This window comes from Chlamydotis macqueenii, chromosome 5 (assembly GCF_036417535.1).
Source record: "Chlamydotis macqueenii isolate bChlMac1 chromosome 5, bChlMac1.mat, whole genome shotgun sequence".
NCBI classification, from domain to species: Eukaryota; Metazoa; Chordata; class Aves; order Otidiformes; family Otididae; genus Chlamydotis; species Chlamydotis macqueenii.
Window position 1 is genome coordinate 41,233,132 of NC_141560.1, and position 22,171 is coordinate 41,255,302.

The 22,171-nt window shown below is 38.4% G+C and overlaps 1 protein-coding gene across 2 annotated transcripts in view; it reads left to right on the forward strand.

Annotated features, from left to right (window-relative positions):
- The first annotated feature begins 218 nt into the window (after positions 1-218).
- The window catches only part of LOC104487006 (cytosolic phospholipase A2 epsilon), a 33,420-nt gene continuing 11,467 nt past the window's right edge, over positions 219-22,171 (forward strand). The window contains exons 1-11 of one of the 2 annotated variants that reach the window (XM_086750213.1): positions 219-245; positions 699-734; positions 6,755-6,827; positions 10,975-11,111; positions 11,839-11,970; positions 12,634-12,674; positions 19,124-19,166; positions 19,781-19,849; positions 20,837-20,974; positions 21,136-21,225; positions 21,958-21,995. In XM_086750213.1, the coding sequence (XP_086606339.1) occupies positions 219-245; positions 699-734; positions 6,755-6,827; positions 10,975-11,111; positions 11,839-11,970; positions 12,634-12,674; positions 19,124-19,166; positions 19,781-19,849; positions 20,837-20,974; positions 21,136-21,225; positions 21,958-21,995 (824 nt within the window). Of the gene's footprint in view, positions 246-698; positions 735-6,754; positions 6,828-10,974; positions 11,112-11,838; positions 11,971-12,633; positions 12,675-19,123; positions 19,167-19,780; positions 19,850-20,831; positions 20,975-21,135; positions 21,226-21,957; positions 21,996-22,171 lie in introns of both variants that reach the window. The other variant, XM_086750214.1, reaches the window with a different exon arrangement.

A 22,171-nucleotide genomic window follows, 5' to 3' on the forward strand; every position in this document is an offset into this window, starting at 1 on the left:
AAAATCACTCTCCATTCTGCTGACTTGGTTGAGGTGCTCTGATAGGCTGCAGGAGGGAGGGAGGGGACGGCCTAATGAATGGAAATAACAAAGGGGTGGGGCAGGAGAGCCTTGTCATAAAATCCCTATTCCTCCACCCCTAACCTGCATGAGGAGATCCTGCTAGCTGTACGACTCAGTATCTTTTAACATTGGACTTATATGCAACTGGGGCTGCAATGGGATCAAACTTAAGTTCAAATGAGGTAAGCAAAAGAAGCCGACAGCAAGTATAAAGTCAGTAAAATTGTCTGGTATTCCAGTTCAGTTGATCACAGCAGAGGATAAGGTGTTTGAGGTGTACGGACAATCCATGGAAAGCGAATTTGCTGTTTCTCAGATCTCGCGGTTGCAAGGATGATTTTCCTAGTCTAGCGTTTTACAGAACCTCGTGGCATATTTGTGTTTTCAAGCTATACTTTAGGTCTAGCAATGTTACTTATTTTGCTTCCTTAGAAAAAAGCTTCGTGTCAAGGAAGTAAGAAGCTGGCATGAGTTGTGATGGTTTTGGTGGTCAGTAAAGCACCTAATGAGTGTTGTTAACGAGCATAGCTCTAAGTGTGGCTGTTGAATGTGAGATGTTTTTAAATGTCAGCCAACAATAAGAGCTTAACATGTAGCTTAGTTTTCTTAACTTTGCCTTGTGTTGTTTTTCCTAGACTTTTACGGGCACCTCAGCACCAGCGGTGAGAACGGTAGGTAGTAATTAGCTGGCCCTTCATTAAATGCTGTCCAGTGTTGAATGCAGATGACCAGAAAAAATGTTAGGAATTCAATGGCTTGGGGCAAAACTGTACTGCAATATTTACTTAATTCTGAAAAGCTGAACTGCAACTTTAACTCTGTAGATGAAATATTGCCTTGGCTTTCAGTGAACTTTAAATAGTCTGGCCTCTGTCGGTGTCTGCTTATGATGGTGTGAGTAGCTGTTGCCCTGTATCTGGTTTGTACTTCGCTCATATTCATTTTTAAATTCCTCTCTTTTTTTTTTTTTGTGTTTTGATTTCTTTGGATGAAACACCTACTTGTCTTGTATGTTATTCCTTCATAAGAAGTCTCTGTTTAAATGGGTCTTTAAGTCCTTTTTAGTGCTCTAGTATTCCTTGTAGTCTTTCTTTGCGCTGTAATGATGTGTTGTAGAGCTTGCAATTCTCTGTGTGACATGGTTTTGAAAAACGCAGTGTCAGAACAGGTAAAGCTGTGGAATAAATGTGTCGTGTTCAGCCTCCTGACAAGCCTTCTGTTCAGCCTCCTGACAAGCCCAACCTCATCAACCTGTAGGAGTGGGAGCAGCGCCCAAACTTCTTTGAACATGAAAAAAGAGCAATAAGGTGTTTTGTAAAGGCTGAACTTAGGATGAATTCTTTGCCCAGGCAAAAAAACTCTCATGGCAATTAGCAGACATTTGTGTTAACAGGTATTAGCATAAAGGAAAATAATAAGACAAGCTGCTATGAGCCAGCGAATGGGAACAATGGTAGTGGCAATAGCATGGAGCTATCTTCAGACACCTGTGATGGTTTTGGGGCTACAAATATTGGTTGCAACTCTCTGGGGATCTGTAGTCAGAAAGATGGACTCTTGCCCCTCCTTCAGCGATGTGGGAGTTTCCCAGCCTGGTTTGTTTTGGGCTTTGCTTCCACGTGGGGGATTGCAGTGATGCAGAGATTCTCCCAAATGGTGGTAAATTTGGTCTGCCTTATGAAGGTTTGCTATTATTCATAGTATCTGATGCCTGAGTGTGCTTGAGAGCAGCTTGTCTTCTCTGTTCAAAGTTAAATGCTGTGGTAAAGTAAAGACTTTGCAGAGTTTCTTCAAAAAGGAGCTTTTAAAATGATGTTTAGGTTTCTGTGTATAGTCTAGCAGGAAGTGTGCTGGGGTCATAAAAATTGTTCCTTTTAGTCCGGTAAACTTAGATTATGTTTAGAGAATTAAGCTGGTTTTTTGTTTTTGTTTTTTGTTTTTTTAAAGCCTTAGTGCTTTTTACATTGTTAGTAGGTCTTTAGGTGTGAGACCTGTACAGTTCAGTGGCTTTAGATTGTGCCTCTTGTTCTTCAGGTATTTAGGGTGATAGACCTGACCTAAATATAGTATGTACAATTTACAGTAGGATTCAGAGCCCCTTCTTTCTGCCCTGAGTCTTCAAGGCTCACAGAGGCAAAAATCAGGAAGGACCTGACTTGTTTGTTTTTTTTCTTTTGGTTTTTTTTTTTGGCCATGAAAGTTGGTATTTATGATGATAGATATGTAAGCATAGTATATACGACTTTTTTTTTTTGTTACTCAGTGCTCAGTTAAGGAAACTAGCTTTCATTACCAGATTACCACAGTCAGTTTCAGGGCAACACATGGGATGTGTGTGACTGAAACTTGAGTGACTGTTTAAATTAAAGGGACTATATAAAATATTTGGTGAGAAAATGTTGGTAGTGTCCTTAAGCTGACAGGCAAAAAAAGTAATACCTTCTAGATTACTCAAATTACTATATCATACTAAAATAAAACAGAGTAGTGTTGTCTTCAGAAAAAGCTGTGTTGAATTGTGGAAATGCTTGACTTGGTCTCTTGTCCAAGATTTGGATTTATTCTAACATGCAAATCCAGCTGTGGAGCTGCAAACAGGAAGAGAAGAAAAATCACATGAAAATAGCAGTCTGAAGCTACACAAGTTTTACATAATGCTTGGAAAGACACAGACCTCGACTCTGGAGCCCCCAACATAAGAAGGATGTGGACCTGTTGGAGAGAGTCTAGAGGAGGGCCACGAAGACGATAAAAGGGCTGGAGCACCTCTCCTATGGGGACAGGCTGAGAGAGTTGGGGCTGTTCAGCCTGGAGAAGAGGAGGCTCCAGGGAGACTTTGTGGTGGCTTTTTTTGGTACCTAACGGGGCTTATAAGAAAGATGGAGAGAAACTGTTCAGCAGGGCCTGTTGTGATAGGATGAGGGGTAATGGTTTTAAAATAGAGGGAGGTAGATTCAGACTGGATATAAGGAAAAAGTTTTTTACACTGAGGGTGGTGGAACAGTGGCACAGGTTGCCCAGAGAGGTGGTGGCTGCCCCATCCCTGGAAACATTCAAGGCCAGGTTGGATGGGGCTGTGAGCAACCTGATCTGGTTGGAAATATCCCTGCTCCTTGCAAGAGGGTTGGACTAGATGGCCTTTGAAGGTCCCTTCCAACCCACACTATTCTATGGTTCTATGATTCTGTAACTCGCTGCTGATCCATTTCTTTTTATTTTGGAACAACCCTAGTGACTTTTACTGACTTAGTGAGACCTAGCTACTAGATATTTTAGAATTGATTTAAAAAATACAAAACATGTAGTACAAGGAAAAGTGTTTCTTATGCATTTGACCTTGCCTGAGGTAGTAGACATAGTAATGTAAAGAAATCCTGTCTGCCCTTCAGGTTCCAAAACTCTTTGAAGTTAAAATTGCCACATACCTGACCCATGTCAGAAGCAAGGCAACAATCTGTTTTAAAGTCCAGCCACTCTTTCTGACAGGGCTGAGTGTTTTCTTTGTTGCTTTTCATAGTGTTTAAAGTAGCGGTGAGATTTCTGTTCCTTTTTGAACAGAAAGCCAAGGGAAGAGTGTTCTGCTTGGAACAGATCTGACTTGCTGTTTTACTTTGATAATTGCCTTTTCTCTTGATGTAACTTGGGAATGTTGTATGTGTTTCACTACTCAAGAAAAAGAATACACAAAAGGCTTTTGTAGAAGTATAAGCCCAGAATTTTACTGAAACAGAGCAGTTTTAGAGCCCAGTTATGTAACTCTTATTCATATGGATGAGCACTCATGTATGGGAACACTCCCATTGACTTCCCCAGGACTAGATATGTAAGGATTGCACAAGTTGCCACAGGACTTAATTGAACTTTTATCTGACGTAGGATGGTGTGACCAAGTCCTGCGTTTGCAATCTCATATATTTAAGTAGTTTCAACAGTGATTATTAAAATTCCTGCCTTGTGTTTCCGGTTTATGAGGTAACAATCATGTCTCAGACGAAATAAATACCGAAGTTGAAAGTCGAAGTGTGCATAATAACTGACCTCGGAGGCTTCTGACCTCAGAACTTACCTAGCCTGCAATATGGTCATCATCACATTTAAAGGGAAAGATGTGGAAGTCATTGCCTATTACTAGCAGATTATCCAGTTTAAGATATTCCCCTCAATAGTTTTTCTGTGTGACTTTGAGTAAGTCACTGACAGCTAAACTTGACAAAGCTTTCAGGCAACTAAATGTTAGGAGGTGTAAGATCTGACTTCCAAGTCACTAGTATGGGAATGGACCCTAGAATCCAGAATGAAGCACTGAGGATTGATTTGATATGTCTGGAGAGTTAGATACACCAGAGTGGGAACTGTAACAGCTGAGCAGGGAACTGCATAAATAGGTACATCCAGCTAACAAGGATGGCTGAGTACAGAAACAGCCTTCTTAGGCCCTCTGTGTGCCGTTTAGGGCTGCAGGGAGATACCACTATCCACTTGAGATGCACAAAGTAGAGGTCTAGATGCTTATTTTCAAAGAACTGAGCAAAGGTTATTCCTTTAGAATGGTGTCCAGCCTCGTGATTATAGCACTTCCCTGGGATGGGGAATTTCTGCTTAAGTCCGTTCCTCTGTATTCAAGGGATGCAAGCCCCATCCTTCTGAGGTAAATATACGTGCTACCTCTTCTGCCAAAATAGCACTGCTGAGGACAAAAACATTTAGGATTTATTAGGTGGGAAAGCAGGGACCAAGCATAAATGTAGCAATCACGTCAGTAGATTTGGCAAGAATAAACAAGCCTTGGCTGTTGATTCCTGTGCCTAGGAGTGCTTCTGTGTTTTACCTGGTTCTATTCAATGCATATAAAAGAGCAGTTATGGCAATTCAACTATATAGTCTGGGCATGATGTCTTTTGGTTACTTTTGATTGGAGAATGTAATTTTTTTTTTTTTCCCCCACCCCCCAAAACCTAGATTTTTTTTTTTTTTCTTTCAAGGTGTGTCTGTCCATGTCCTCCTTTGTGGCCATGTTTGGGATAAATGAGCAGGTAGAGGTTGTGATCTACTCTTTGAGACAGCTGAAGTGTCCCACAACCAACAATTTGAGTGCTCACAAACTGCGCACTGTAAAACTATGCCCTGTGCTAGAGTCTGAACAGGTTAAGATAGTGTAGAACAAATGTGCCCGTATCAGCAACTGCTCTGAGCCTCCTGCTGCTGTCTCACTGACCTTCAACTCTGCATCTTCAGGCCCCTTGCTGACCTGATGGGGAAGTGCAGGAGGATATGCCCGGGATTACCCGGGCTGTTCCTTGGAGGCTGTTCTTCATCTCTACTGCGTTTTCAGAGGTGCTGAGGTTTTTGTTGGTGAGGACAAGGAGCTGCTTCATTACATTGTTTTAGTGTCCAATATCACGTCATGGTCCCAGTTGCTTAATGCTTTGTCAAAGCATTGTGAAACACTTCAGGATAAGCCTTGTGCTACAGCTGGAAAGACAAATGGACCGGCAAAATGTATAGCATGTATGAAGGAAATAGTAGCAAGGTACACTTTATTAGTTAACATCACTACGTCATTTTTGGTTTTGCTGCTTATGGTTAATACAGGCACTTCAGATGCAAAGTAATAAAACCTGTGTGTCTGTGTTAGGGCACTGTATTAACTTTATCAGAGTATAGCATGTCTATGAACACAGGAGTGAGAGGGTTTATGGATAGAGTTATGTCTTCTTATAAACTGATATAGATAGAAAGATTAGACAAGTTTTTGGGCACAAAACACCTGTTTCTATTCTAAAACAGTAGACTCAAAGCTAAATACTAACTTTAAGCAAGTGTTGAGAGAAATTATATCTGGACATATATTTGTTTTAAAAGTAAAGATTGTACCTGTGAAACAGAAGAGATATTAGTGTGAAAGGAGAGAGAAAGATGTTATGTAGTTATCTCCAAGGTGAAATGAGGAAAGAGTTAATTTATAGCCTGAGGAATATGAAGACATATTAGTGTGAGCCACGGACATTATGATGTATTACAGAATTAACATGTCTGAGCCCAAGGTGTCTGATATCTAGTGGTGTTGTGAGTTAATTCCCAATATCATCTCTGGAAAGAGGTTTGTAGCTTTCTGCTGGAGATCAGGGCTGGAGATCAGAGGTGGATCAGAGTCTTCATGAGAAGTATCTGGTCACTGTCAGTTGCCTTTCTGGCCTTTTAGGCTGTGCGTGAGAGCTTGTGCTGGTGCAGGAGCTTTTGCTGGTGCGTGGTGGTCACTTAGTTCTACTTGTACAGCTACTCTGACAGTGTTTGGTGTTCCAGAGACAGTCTGTTCTATTGCAGGGAGTGGTGTGTAAGAGACGAGGACGCCCATGCGTGTGCTGTAGGGAGTTTTACTGTGATAATAATGTAGTGGTGTTAAAAAGAAGCGATCTTTATCAAATTGAACTCTCAGCACCTATCTCAACTCTTATGTTGTTTTGAAATCTGTTGGTTCTATTTCAGACCTGAAAAGGATTCTGTGCCAAAAATTTGTATAGTTTTTTCCAATTGCTTCTGTTGGTTTGATAAACTATATTGGCTCAACATTAAAAACCTTATTTTGTCTATGTTCTTAGAGCTTTAGGATTACAGTAGTCTGTGACTACAGACTATAATATTAATCTCAATGTAGTCTTTTTTTTTTCTTTTTTTTTGAATTGTTGTGCAGAGACCAGTATCTCCTTTCAACTTGCTCACTGTAAAAATACTAAGAGTGAGGAACGTCCGGAAGGCAGACCTGCGTGAGTACTTCTGTTATTGTTGGATGCTTCTTATAATTCTTTGAAATAAAGAAAATATTTGTTCAATGTTATTGTTCTTAAACTGTGTAGGAATAAAAAGATATGTTGCTGCAAGCTTGTAATAATTATTTTTATTGTGATACTGAAACGTTGATTTCTGCTTTTAAGTGTAAAGAGGCTCAAGCAAGGTGATGCATTTGATCTCTTTCTTTCATACCTCACTATGAGATGTATTTCCTACCCTTGTGACATCTGACTTAGTTGCTGATCTTTAAATGATGAAAATTCTTGTACTTTTGAGTAAGAAATCTGAGTATTCCCTATACAGGATTTCTGGACAGAAGGAGAGGACTGGTGATGCAAATGTAAAATCAGCAGTAGTAGGAAAGCCTATGAAAATAACAGAAGTACAAGCAAAACCATTCTATTACTTTGCAGAATTTATAAATATGTGAGAAGAGATGATAAAATTCAATATGTTTGGTGATTTACTTAACCTAGAGAACAGAGGCATTTACAGTCAGAAAAAATTAAACAGAGTACTACTGTTAGTCTTAAAGGAGTTTAAGTGAGGGAAAGTGAGAAAAGGATATCCAGAATAGAGACAAGAGAAAAATGTCATAGCCAGGTTACAGAGCAAAAGTTAATAGTGAGAAGAGACCAAGATGGAAGAAATCTCTCCAGTAAGGAGATCTACAGAATCTGATCATATCCAACTGTGTAAGCGCTGCAATGGTTCGCCTTCTCTGCCTCTGCAGACTAGTGGACATCAGCTTGTTGAACCAGTGTGGCACCAAATATAAAATGCAAATCCTCAGTGGAAGAATGAGACTTGCAAGAGGTAGAAAGAACAGTTTGTTCACTGTCCAGCTGTGACACTCACTCAGGGAAGGGATTGGTCCTTAATAGACCACTGCTCCTGGGTTCACTGGGGCTTGTTCAGGTGCCTTTCAAAATGTAGTTATGCCACTGAGTCACTTTCATGGGGAAATATGAATAGCGAAACATCTGTGTAAAGAAGTTGGAAAGGCATGAAAGAAAAAGGCAAAATAAAGACAAAGAGAATAAGAAAATTCAAATTGAAAGAGCACAATAATAAATCGGAAAGATGTAAAACAAAGAAGAAAAGTCCACAGTATGTTCACCAAAATTTTGCTGAACATCACTCAAAATTAGATTTATTTTGGCACATGCAGCACATCATAGTTTCTAAAGAAACCAGCTCTAAATTTTATTTAATCCACTATATATTTTGAAATTTCAACTAATGTGATGGATTGACAGTCGAGGGGAAAGCTCTGTTGTCTTATCTGAAGTTGGATTTGGTTGTTTCTCGCAGGAAGAATGTGGTTGGAACACGTGGAACTTGTGCTTAACAACAGTATTTTTGAATGAATGATTACTATCAGGGAACAAATCTCTACTACACTCACTTATGGTATTCTGTGTTACTCCTGCATCTTCAACAATGTAGTACTACTGTGCTCATTTATCTTTTTTCCTTTTATTTTTCAGCTTTTAAAAATCTTCTATGATTTACTGAATGCTTTGTTTACTGTTTATGTCTTAATAATTTTAACTCTAGAAATGGCAGATGATCAAACTACTTTGTGATATTTACTGTGTTATTTTGAAAGAGGAATTTGGTTCATTAGACAAAGTGACAGCACCTTATAAAATTAAAAGTTCTGGGTTCCTTAGAGATTAAAGAGCTATTTTAATGTGCAGAAACACACACTTTGTGGGCTTATAGTAGTATAGACTGACTTTTTATTTACCAAAACTCAGATGTTCAAATGCTTAAGTTGTAATTTGCATCAACCAAATATCTGATTTGGTTGATGCAAACATCATCAACCAAATGATCTGGCCAGGCTGTCACTGCAATTGCATCTGCAAACCTGCATGCACAATTGCGGGTGCATTTGTGTACTCCAGCAGGTCGCTTGCTTATGCTTCAGTTCATTGTGACTGTCCTTCTCAGCAATGAATTGCTCACAGTTACTCCCTACCCTGGTGAATCGTAGTGTCTTTCTTCATGAAGCCTGTTGGCTTATTGCCTTATTTCCTTGTGTTCTGGTCTCAAGTACAGATGAATGTCATATCTTTTACTCCCTTGACATGCCTCAAATTAAGAACTTGGGCTTCCCAAGGCTTTCTTTAAAGTGTATTTGGCAGAGAGATTTCAAAACTTTTTAGCAAGATTATTTTCTCAAGAATATTTGTTTTCTGAGGAAACTCAGATTATTGTGGAAGAAATTTTTTTTCATTTTTTGTCTGTAGTGGGAAGGATATGTCAGGCAGGCTTTATCTTTTCTGAGGCATTAAAAAGGCATTTGAGAATATAGACATTTCAGTTCCGTTTCCTTGAAACCTTGGTATTTTCAACTATGGGAAAGTATCTCTTTTCTACCTGTTTGTAATGGTCATGGTATATTATTTGTTACAATTCTGAGTTAGTATTTATTTCCTCCACTTTAGCTTTCCTGTTTTTCTGATTAAACCTTGATGTTTCCCATTTCAATGGTTTTTTTTTTCATATTTTCTTGTTAGTGAAGTGTTTGTGTTTAATTTATTGAAGTGAATCTTTCTTTTTGATCTTTGATTCTAACATTCCTATTTACCAGTGGAAAATAAATAGGCTTTAGAAGTCCTTCTCCCTAGCCTGTGTTTTGGACCCTGACACTGACTGCATTATAGGATCTTGGGCAAGTCATTCAAGTTTTGTCAATGTACTTATTTGCTTAATCCTTACATTGCCACTGTGAAGTAATTAATCAGTGTGTCTCAAGCTCTTTGACAACGGAAGCTGCAGCAGTAATGACTATTAACCATTTACATTTTCATCTGCCTACACTTGTGCCTCTGCCAAATGTCTTATTGGTCATGCTCCTCTGATCAGGTTTGGCTAAGGGAACTTTCTGGAAATACTTCCCTTCCTGCAGTCATTATCAAGGTTTTTCTGATAGTGATAGCATGGTGAACTACATGATAAAAGCACAACTTGGGAGAAATGTGATTGGCAGAAAAATCTAAACCTGTAGTTGTTACTGAAAGATAAAGAGGAAATACATGAAGAAAATTGTACTTAGCATGATGTAATAACACTGTTACAGGTTTTAAGTATGATGCAGGGATTGACTATGAGTTGAATTATTTGACTTCTTCTGACTCAAAAGGTTGCTGTAAGAACCAGACGACTGGTTAAGCATTGCTCATGTGAAATAGGGAGGATATGTATTGCATTATAGGTATGAGAGAAAGACCATCAGTGCCTGTGTCAAGCTTCTGCAAGTCTTGCTTCTTGGCAGTTCTACTTCCAAACATGGAAGGGGTCAGAATATGAAAGGAGTTGTTGTCTTTGGTGGCAGTTATGACTTCCCTCCCTAGACTTGAGTGACAGTGAGATTTTTCTAGTCTGTAGATAGAGTGCGAGGAAGGAATAGGATTAATTGTAACTTAACCCTGGTGCTGAGACTAACTGGGTTTTCCAACTTGCTGAGAAAGACAAAACTTACAAAAATTTAATTGACTATATGAATTAATATGAAATTGACACATTCTGATTTGTGATAAGGAAATAAAACTTTTTGGCTCTGATGGGGGAACACTTTTTGGAAAAAAAAAATCTGTCATTCTTCATTTAAGCCAGCACTTTGATAAAGACTTTCAACTAGTTAAGTTACTAAATCTGGGGATGAAATGTTAGAAGACAAGTCTCTCTGCAGCCCAGATTGAAGGTTGTAAGGTGTGTTGCCTGAGTGACAGAGGAGCCATCCTGGAGATGATGTGAGTGCATGTGGCAGAGGATGTGTAATAGTAGATATTCTCATGTTTTGGCAAAATTACCCTGCTCCAGTCATTTGGATAGTCATGCATATAAAGCTAAATGCAGCATGGATAGGAGTGCTTGTACTGCATGTGGAGTACAGTGCTATTTCAAATAAAACTTTGATTTGGGAAGGACTGTGGCAAAAGTGTGAAGATGTTTCTGTTTTCTCATGAGTACTTCATTGTGTTATTTACTCCTCACCCTGTATATTTTAGGAAGAAATTGTGTTATCTTTGTCTTACTAGAGTTAAATGTGCACAGTACAGTAATTATTTATCTGGATGTTATCACTCTGCTCATTTTCTCGTTTTACAGTCACCCTTTCAGATTGTTACGTGACACTGTGGCTGCCTACTGCCTCAACCGAGAAGGTTCGGACCAGAACCATCCGGAACAGCAAAAACCCTGTCTGGAATGAAGCTTTCTGCTATAAGATCGACCGCCGAGTCAAGGTAGGTAAAGTAAATGGTTTTCGCCATTTGCTGTTTGCACATAGTCAGTACATTATGCTGTACTGACTACAGCATAATGACTACAATAAACCAATAAGTATATAGCTAGTTTCCAAACACTGGAGGTGTTAAAGATTCCTTAGAAAAAACTGTTGCTTACATCCTCCTTGGTATTGTTCTGTTCCAGCTATTTGTTACTTAAACATCTAATATACTGAAGCAAGGACAAGCAACTACATGCCCTGCAGAATATGGCCTTACTATCCTATTCCCAGTTGTGACATATCTAAGTGAAACCCAAGATAAAGATCACTTAAAAATAACAGTAAGATCAGCTAGTTCTAGATATGATGGAAAGGAAATCCTTTAAACCTTCTTTATGTACCTGTGCCTGTTTTATACATTTAGAGCCAAAGGTCATAAGATGAATGTAGAAACATTTAATGCAGTTATTTATCACAAATTCATGTGTTCCATGGGACCTGCCTGTCTTGTTTCATTTTGCCAGGCAGACAAGCCTACTTCTTTGTGTTTGTGTGTGTACTGTGTTATCAGTAATGTGAAGTCTAATACTCCCAAATCTTTTTCCCTTTTCTGTTTCTCTTTTTCCTTTTCCCTTTCTTCTCCTAAAATTGGAGGAGGGAAACCCTAGTCTTGAGATTTTCCTGCCTAATGGAGGTCTTAGATATAGAAATAACTCCATGATATTCTTAACCTCTTTCTGCAGAATGTGCTGGAGCTGAAGGTCTGTGATGAAGACACAATCACCAGGGATGATGAACTCTGCACAGTTCTCTTTGACATAGATAAACTCACTGTAGGACGTACTGTTCGAGTGAAGTTTCAGCTGAATCCACAGGTGAGCAATGGAATTGGTGAGAACAAAAGCTAATTTTTTTCCTTCCATCTAAATATATCCTTTTATAGTGTTTTGTTATAGGAAAAAAATCTACTTAAACTGTATTTTGCTGCTATTATAAGAAAAACTTAAAATCCCTGTATGAGTGCTCCATGCTAGTTTTTGTTAATAACTGTTGTAGTTCAGCCCCGATCGGGGCTGTGCTAAGAATCTAGAATGGAACCAGCTAGAACTAATTACTCAGTGCCTTAATTCTGAATATTTCTGGCATTTTTGTTGGTTGTTGGTATGGGTTCTGAATTTTCAGCCACATTAAACTGTAATGATATTAAAGCACCTGATTCTTTTTGTGTTGGGAATTAAAATCTGAAAAATGACTGATTTAGCAGAATAGTGTTTCCTATGTCTACATGCTCATATGGCATTTAGATGTAAAAACCCCTAGTTTTAGCAACTGTTTTTTCAGTATCTTAAAATTCAGTATCTTCAGTTGGCATTGTGAGGTGTTTTTTTTTTTTTTTTTTTGCAAGTTATTCTTATGTTCTGGGAATTTTCTTAAGTGCTATCTAAATACATATTTTACAAATTACATGTAACTGGTATGATGAAAGCTATGAAGAAAAATAAGTAATATACCTTCCTTTATTTTTCCCCTCTCTTCAGGCACGTGAGGAGCTGGAGGTGGAGTTCACACTGCAGAACACGTGAGTAGAGTCCTAAATTCTAGATAAACTGTTGTATTCAGTATAAAAATAATTTGGAAAGCTCATTCATATGTGACAGTGCTTCTTAAACCTACAGTCTCTGAGAGCAATATCTAGATGTTTTCATTCAAGTCTAGCAAACTGGAACTTCAGAATACGTATTTTTAGATTATAAAAATCTGAAAATGTAATTTTTGCCCTGTTTGACTGCTGCCTCCTGGCCACCAACTTCCTCCTGTTCTCTGTTGTTGAATCAATACACAAGGAACTATGAGGACAACTACAATATTGAGGAAGTTTTGACCCTTAGAAGAAGGAATGTAAAATCCACAGCATTATAAAATGCTCTCCTGTAAGCTGATCTGTTTACTCATCTGGCTATACATGGGAAGCTGTGGTAGACTTGAGTATCAGCTTCAGCAGGGAGAGGAACTAAATATTCTGCATAAAGAAAAGGAGAAAAGATGACTGCGGGAGGCTGAGGACTGAGGGACTAGGAAACCTGGAGGAGCAGAACTAGCTTCAGTTGATAGGCTTGAAAACTGTTGGTGGAGTTTGACTGTTCAGGGGACATGTTTTCTTCAGGTAATTTGTGCTGTGGAGATGTCTGGGAGCCTCTCACTCTAAGTGGAGAGGGAGTATAGTGCAGCATCACGAGTATTCTAATCTGTCTCCATAATATACTTTATGACTGAGGAAGTTACTTAAAAGTATTTGTGTTACCAATTTGATCCATGTTATCGGACTGAAAGTGTTAAAATAACCTTAGAGAAGGGATGGTACTGCTAGGACCTTCTTAAGGCATTTGGGGCACTTTAGGAAGCCTAGCAGACTAGAATGTTGGTGGAGAGTTTGAGTAAGATGTTTATTCCTGACAGAAAGGGAGATTGTGACTTGCTGGAAAAAGGCAGTAGCTTAGTGTTATGAATGATGAAGGAAAGATGTTCACAACTGTTCACAAGCAAAAAAGCCATCAGAGATAAAGCAGTCCCAGAATCACCTATTACACAACTCATGGAAACTCACCAGGGTGGATTGTTTGTTGTTTACTGTGCACCAAAACTGGCAGAAGGCCCAGCAACAGCAAGACAAATTGTGCCTGTCACAGCTTAGGAGTGTCACAAAATCAGTAATAGCAATGGGGAAGGGAGCTCTGGTTAGATGTCCCCAATGGCCTGTCTACTTTCTTCCTTCCTCTGCAAGTTAGAGGATGGCTTGTGGAGCAGGTACATAGAATCATACTCTAGCTAATCCTGTCTTTTAATGAGATCTCAGGAGGTTGTCTGGCTTGGGTGTTGTGCATGAGTGGGTTTGCATATGGAGATGGAGGCTGGAATTTGTCTCAGAGCACGTGTGTGCCAGGTCTGTGTCAAACTCTTTTCTTGGACTTTGCAGCCAGTTACCTTTTCCTGGAGACATGTTCCACAGATAAAGTCAGAAATTTAACAATTTCTGCAGGTGCTGTCTGAGTAGGACTTCTACTGGTTGGAAATAGATGGTTGGGACTGTACAAATAAAAAGGAACCTGAGCAGCTCCAGGGAAGAAGTTTTAAAAAGAATCATGGTTATGGCTACAGCAAGAACACATCTGATCCACTTTTAAAATTCATAATGTGGTGCATGAGTGATCAATGTAATATTTGTGGCTTGGAACTCTACCTGCAAAAGAAAGAAATTGCTGCATCATAAGTCAGGGAGGGAATGTCCCTCTGAGGTCCCAGCAGGCCTGAGAAAAGGGAAGGCAGTTCTCTGGGAAAATGGACTTCTTGTCAGAAGGGGGATAAACATTTCGCTTACTCATTTTCATTTCTTGCATATGTGTGGTAGTCAATGCTGTTCTGCCCATCAGTTGAGCCTGATGTTAACATATCTGAATTGATTAAATATCGTGATCTTGGTAGAATGTTGAGAAGGTTTCTTTCTCCTGAACATAGAAAAGCGTGATATCAGCAGTAACTAATGAAAGGGTTTGTGCACTAAAATTGGAGACAATGGATTGCCTTATCTATGATAAAATAAAGAGCCCTGAAAAGGTCTGAAAGACTGAACAGAAACAGCTGAAATGGGTCACCAGAAAGCTATGGACCAAACCACCCTCTCCTGTACTGAACAGCAGGTTTTGACAAGGGTTTTTGGCATTCCTGAATGGGAGAAGTGCTGACAGAGAGGGAGAGCCAACCATAGTGCTAACAAGAATTGCAGCTAACCACACCAGACAATTTCTACAAATCTAGTATTGTGATCAGAACAATAAGAACACAATACTAATTTTGGGGGAGTGTGGGGGGGTAAATATGGCAGTTTATCTCTGAAATTAACAATTATTCCCACCAGCACATTTTTGTCTGACACTATTTATTTAAAGTAGCTTTTCATTCCTTCCCCATCTTCATTCCAGATTTTACCACTTGCAAGGTTTTCTATATTAGCCTGTTCTTTCTTTCCAGCATTTCAGATGAATAATATCACACAATGAAGTGTAACCCCAGGCCAAGAAAGTTTCCTGTATCACACTTATGATAGCACCTCTATTTTTGTTTGCCTGTTGACTTAACTGCAAAAATTGTGTTTTGTGTTACTTTTACCAAAGAACATTGTAAAAATTCCCTCCTGATACACTGGTGGGCTGTATGAAATTGGTTCCTGCATTCATTCCTGTTATCTTTTATTTAAAATGGAAGAAAACCTTCATTTTGGTAGCTTGGTTTCCACAACTGCAAGACAAACACCCTCTCTAGTTTTGCCTCACTCTTACACAACTCCTCCAGTACCTGCAAATGCTTACCTCTCTGCTGCCACTACTTGTGGCAGGCACAGAAAACCAAACGTTTGATCCTAACGACACAGAGAGGAAGGCATGCTCCTTTCTGCAATTGCATTTTCACCAGCAACTAAGCCAAAGGATTGCAAACACCCGCCCAGTGTTTTATGGGCCCGTAACACGAGCCCACCTGGCGTGAGAGCTGCTGCCCTTGAGCAGCAGTGACAGAAAAGGTAAGGTCGTTGTACACAGGTTGCTGATTTGCATAGTTTAGTGCTTTTTGTGTTATTTTCTGATTATTATAATCAGTAACAGGGGCTTTCTCCCTTTTCTTTCACTGGTAGGGTCCAGCATCAGAATGAGCCTCTACGAGTTGCTACAGGGACGGAGTCCCGTTGGACTAGATGGCTTCGCTCACTCAACATTCCTCTCCCCTCTGACCTCTTCTGAAGCCCACACCTGATATTGAGGGGCCACAAAGAGACTTCTGATGAACTAAAAGGTACTTTTAGTTTCCAAGGAGAGATCTGAGGGCCCCAGGTTATTTGCTGGGTCTGCTGATATTCTTTCTGGCCTCTTTCTATATTTCAGATGTCCCACGTTGAGGAGGTGCATCTGAAGTAACTCTTAGAAGAATGAAGGACCACTCTTACACAACCTTTGATCTCAGCTCCCCCTCCCTTTTCTTTTTTTTTTCAAATGTGAAAGACTATGTTTAAAACAAAGCCCACTTAACATAAATGAATGTAAATAGGTGTACAAAAAGTTGTATAAAAGTTAAATATTAATTATCAAAATATGGCAAAAGCATAATTTTTAGAAAATAAAGGTCTTTTTTTTTCTTTCTGTAGTTCTGCTGTGTTATTTTGAGAAATATCCCTCATGTGTGGGGAGCACCAGCAGATCATGCTAGCTGTTTGGGCACTGCTGAGGAAACTCTTGGAGTAGGCTGAGTCTCCGTCCATCAGGGGCTAAATATACTGTTCATATCTGCATTTGTGGCATGAAGTCACAGGGCCTTAAGAAGCACTGGGGGCAAAAGTTTTAAATCGAGAAAGATGACAACCAAAGGATCTTTGAGGTGAATACAGTTTTCTTTGTTGAGATATTACCATCCCCCTTACTTCTCTTGGGTCATCAGAAAGCTCAGAATAGTAGCCTGCACTATATGGAAGCTAGTAAAACAAAGGGAAGCTGGCTTTGACGTGGAAGAATTAAACTTTTCTAAACATAGATTAAAAAAAATCCAGATTCTCAAGTGAAATGGAGCACAGTAGTCTACTCCAAATGCAAACTGTAATAGAATCTGTGTGACTGTAACTTCTTATACAATATTGCCCATTTCATTATAAGCCAGGCATGATCTGAAAAGGAGAAGGATGTGTGCCATGTGTGAGGAAGGGATCCCCGGGCTCACAGAATCCACTGCAGTCTTAGGCATCCCTTCAATAGACATTTAGTGGGGAAGGGTGCCCAGGGTCTCTGTTCCTGGCTTCCCCTGCCACAGGCCATAATATGCTCCCAATTCTCATAGTAAAACTGACATCTGCATTAAGAAAGGTCACAAAATACAAACTGTGATGGAGGAGAGGACAAGAGTGTTATTATGTGTAATGAGGGCTGTGTAACAGGAGATTGGTTGTTAGGGAAATTACCAGCTAGTCCTGAGAAATCTCTGCCAACCTGGATAGTAAGAGCTCTTCTACACCCATCTCACCTGTGTTTCTAGCTACAGCTGATCTCTAAAGCTTCAGAGAAAGGAAGGCTCTTCTTAAAACAAGTGTAAGGATCATCAGGTTAAAAAAAATAATAATTCTGTTTTATGCTGTGGACAGCAGAAGCCTTGAAATTCATTATATAAAAGTTGGAAGTGCAGTGTGGAGAGTAACCAACAAGTGACAGCAGCTAGGCTTCTTTACATCAGTGACTACAGAGTTGATACCCCAAGAGGAATATCTCGGCCATCAGTGCTTAATGCCTGTGTTGTCCTGGTTCTTCCCAGGAGCCTTCCAAGCCATTCTGACCAACATTACAGGTTCTTCCACTCTGTTTGAAGGTCATGCCTTGGTCCTCTTAACTATTAACCTCACTTTATACTTTGCTGATACCAATACCTCAAATAATTTCACACTGTACTGGATATTTACCTCCATGAAGAGACATCCCTTCCTGCCTTTCCACCTTTATTTCACCAGGCTATGCAGGCTGAGATCTTTAATATCCACCATGCTGTTTCTCTGCTCTCCTTAATTATTTTAATGAAGTATTTGAGGATAGTGACACCATATGCCATGTAATATTACAACTATTTGACTACAAAATAGTAATCAAGTGCAAAAGTTTGTGTCTGAAACAAAACTTGAGTGGTACTTAAACTCATTTCCCTGCATGCAGGTAAAAACACTGAGTATTTTTTTTTCCCATTCCTGACCAATGTTCTTTGACCTCCTTTAAAACACTCTTTGAAAAAAAAATCTTACTAAATTCTTAAGTAAAACATTCTCCGGTGTATAACTGGTTTTGTGGGAAATTGATTTTTTTTTGGTGGTGGTGTGTGGTTTTTGTTCTTCTGGAAAGTTTTTCCTGAGTGTTCTGCACTGTATTTAGCCAATTCATATTTTTCTCTTAAAGGAAAATACTGATTTGGAAATGAAACCTTAAACTGTTTGTAAGTTTTGAAATTTTGGGAGAATTCTTCATCATGGGGAATTTTACAAAGCTATTTTTATATGTATTTATACTGAAATGTGATGGTTGTGGTAAACCTTTATCTTAAAATGGACAAGAACAGTCATTAATCTGATTTTAAAGGAAGCATATTGCCTAGTTTTAGCTGAGATGAAGTACATAGCTCAACTACATAACTATGTGAGACTGGAGAGTGTATAATGTATAATGTAAAGTCTGAATAAACAGCTCCTACTGACTGCAGCAGGTTGAGGAGCTGATGCCCAATCCTTATAATTTTATGTTTGTATGTATGTATTCCCTTTGGACTAATCTGAGTAATTGCAATAATGTATGAATTTACATCTCAAATTTAATAAAACAGTAAATTGTAAGATATCCTTAATGAGAGATTGCCTTATTTTCCTGAGGAAAATATTTAAGAATATAAAAATTGACATCTGCAGTATATGAACCCACTCTGTCTCTAGATGGATAAGTCAAAACACATCTATGCATACAGCGATATATTAAAATCTCATGTGCATTTTGCAAATAACTTTATAGAGGCAAGTAAATTTTCTTCCGCTGTTATGGTAATTTTTTTTTTAAATTGTGGAAATCTAGACAAGTGTATTAGTTTTTCAATTACTAAACTTTGAATTAAACTGTGTAATGATCAAAACAATCAAGATGGATGTAGCAGCCTCCAGCTCTCCTCAAACTCAGTATGTCACGTATCAGACTTCATGATATGGTTTACTAAAGCAAGTATGTATAACCACAGGAGTAAAAGCCCAGCTTCATATTCTGTTATGGGAGGATGAAAAAAACTTGCAACTCAGGTAGTAATTTAGAACTATGCTTGATAAAAACTTTACAGTATTTTTGAGTGAGAATGTTAAAGTCAGAAATGTCAAAGTTGGTGGTGGGGAAAATGAGTGATGTATTAACTCATAGACTTAAATATTTATCTGAGTTGTGCCTCCCATGACCTTATATCTTCAATTTTATTTTTCAGGCTGGATTATCCTGATGCCATCATTACTAATGGAGTACTAGTGGTAATGTATATTTATTAGAATCTTTCCTCTGCCTGCATAACAAGTGTTCATATTTTTAACTCTGGAAACCTTGAGCTGTCGCCCAAAGCCAGTACTATCAGCTACACCATCCTACTGAGAAAAAGAATCTGTTGTTGGCACTGAGGATAGGATCACTGTTTTCCTGTCACTGCAGTGCAGTATCACCTTCTGCAAAGGCATGCTGTGAGGCCACTGTCAGCATGCATGTGCCACCTACTTTCTTCTATAAACTTGAATTTCCTACCCATTATTCCCACATTACACCCAGAACTATCAGAGGTTAATGAACAAAGTGATATAACGTGCATAAGAAGAGTCTCATCTCTCAATATGCCTATTATTTTGAATAGGTCTCATCTTCTTTACTTAACTATCTCTCCAAGTTCAAGCAGCTGATAAGTTGTTCCTCTTTAGTTTCAAACTTAGGAAAAAATACCATGTCACTATTGCCCTCCTCTTATCTGAAGACACAGTAACAGATAATAATTGTGTGGCTCATTGATCAACTAGAGGGGATGGTTGACAAGAGTATGAATCACTTGCAATGACACTTACATTTCTCTCAATCGTCATTTATTCCTCTCTTGCTACAGGCACGAGAGGTTTCCTGTTTGGAGGTTAGAGTGGATACAGGGAAGCTGAAGCAGCAATCCACAAGTGAGGTTATTGCTTCATTAACCTATTGTTTTTGTGTTGTGATTCAGTCATTATAACAGATGTTGAAAAATTAATAATCTGTTGTGCATGTTACTCTAGCTGTGTCACATAATGCATAGTTCCACCATGCCCCACCTTATAGGACGATTGTATCTGTCAAAATTCAAGTTAGTCAAGTATTTAGTTCCAAGGCAAATCTTAAATTGATGGAAAAATAGAGCCATATATACTAGAATAAAAAACTTGGTAAAATTATATTAGTTCTCTTTGTTTATTGCTGGTTCAAAATGAAAATTTTTATCTAAGTTAGATCTTCTTTTAAAATTATCTTATAATTAAATTAATATGTAGAAATTTTATGCTATGTGTTTAATTTGGGTTTGAGTATGTACAGAGTTTCTGCACATTCAGGGTTCTGAAAGAGGGGTTTCTTTTTTTTTTCCTTTCTTAGGCAAAAATAATAAACTTAAGCTCTTAAGTTTAAATGTAAAATTGTATCAAAGGAGTCTGCACAAAATGCAAACCACCAACAAATCAGGACTTTGCCTGTAAAATGTAGCTCTAATAAATATATGAGTGCTCTTCACTAGTCTTTGAATTCATTCACATAAACAGCAGCTTATGTAAAGCTGCTCATGGGGCAGATATAAAAAAATCATGGCTGTTTTGAGATAATTCAGGAATGGAAAATTGATCTTTATGAATAAAATGGTAGCAATGGCTGAGCTGCATTATAGGAAGTCCCAGACTGAAATGTAGCATGAGGAGGAAAGTTTAGTGACCTGTATATTAATGATTTATACAGATCCACCAACATGTTCTATACCAGTTTTTAATCTGTTTTGGCCCCCCAAAATCTACTTAATTATCATAGTGTAAGGAAAATCAAACAAAAAGTGTGGAGAATAGAAGCAGATTTTACTTATTAGTTATGTATTTTTGCTTGGGATAGTTAAAATTCTCTTTGTTCCCTGCCTCTGTGTTTAGATCAGGAGCTTACATTTACAGTGAAAGGATCCCATGAAGGAAGCCAGAAGATCTTACTGGACTCTGATCCCAGCCTTAGAATCATTGTATTTCACTGTGTCATAAATGACCAGACAAGACTGGATATCACGTTACCGGAAGAGGTACTTTCCCCTTCTGTATGTGATCATTAACCTCAGTGAAATTAGAAGAAGAAATTAATGTAAACAGTGAACCGAACTGAACTAGCCCTCTTAGTAGGAGAAGTTCTAGAAATTACAAACCTTTCATGTGCATTTCCCTACCACTTTTTACGTTGTTTCAGCTGGCAGATAGAAATGAAACTGAGAAATATGGGGTCCTTTCTTTCCCTCTGAATTCACTCCCTTTGCAGAAGGAAATAATAGTAGATGAGGTGAGTGCTGTAAACCTTTTGAAATAAATATTTTCAAAATGTGCTTAATATGTCCTACTAAAAATAAAGTTACCAAGTGAAAAAAATCACTGTGTAAAATTGTAGAGATATTTATTGAAAATGTTAAAAAAACCCACCTGTAATATTCACTTTTAAGGAAGCGATTGTTAACGATAATCATAATAATATGAAAATCATTGCAGACCTGCATCCCAAAATTAGAATTAAGTGGTTTCAGAGGACAAAAAAGACTATATGCACATCTATTCCAAGATTTCTTTTTAGGCATTGAGATAATCCCAGAATGACTAGTAATTAAAACAAACAAACAAAACAGACTATAAGCTTAATTCAGATCTTGACTTCTCTAACTATTGATATTGAGAGTTCTTTTGCATGTAATCTTTTTTTTTTTTTTTTTTTTTTTTTTTAAAGTATAAGGTAACTTGTCGCATTCTTCTTGCTCCCTCTAAGTGTGCGCATTATGAGGTACTCTAACATGCAAGCTCATGGCACACTAACTGCCCTGAACAGACAGGCTCATTAGATAAGAGAAAATTTGATCTCAAAGCAGGGCATGAGACTTTTGCTAGTTGTACCAAAATAATGTCCTTAGCGATATGAATTATTATTTGAGAACCTCCTCTCTTACTGAATGAGCCTTGCCTGAGCTTGAAGGAAAGAAATGTTTTAAAATTTGGTGGTAATTAACTTTATTTTCTGGATTTCTAGGATCATTCTTTTCACTTGTGCTTGACAGCAAGAAAATGGTAAGATAGCCTCTTTTTGTCCTGTCATCCAGGATTACTGTAAACTAGTTATCTAGGTTTTTTTCTATAATAGGTGGAGAGATGAACACATGCCACGTGAGTGCTTTGTCCTGTACTCACGTGGTGCCTGAGGTAAGTGCAAGTCTGCTGTAGTTACAGGATCACATAGTTCAATA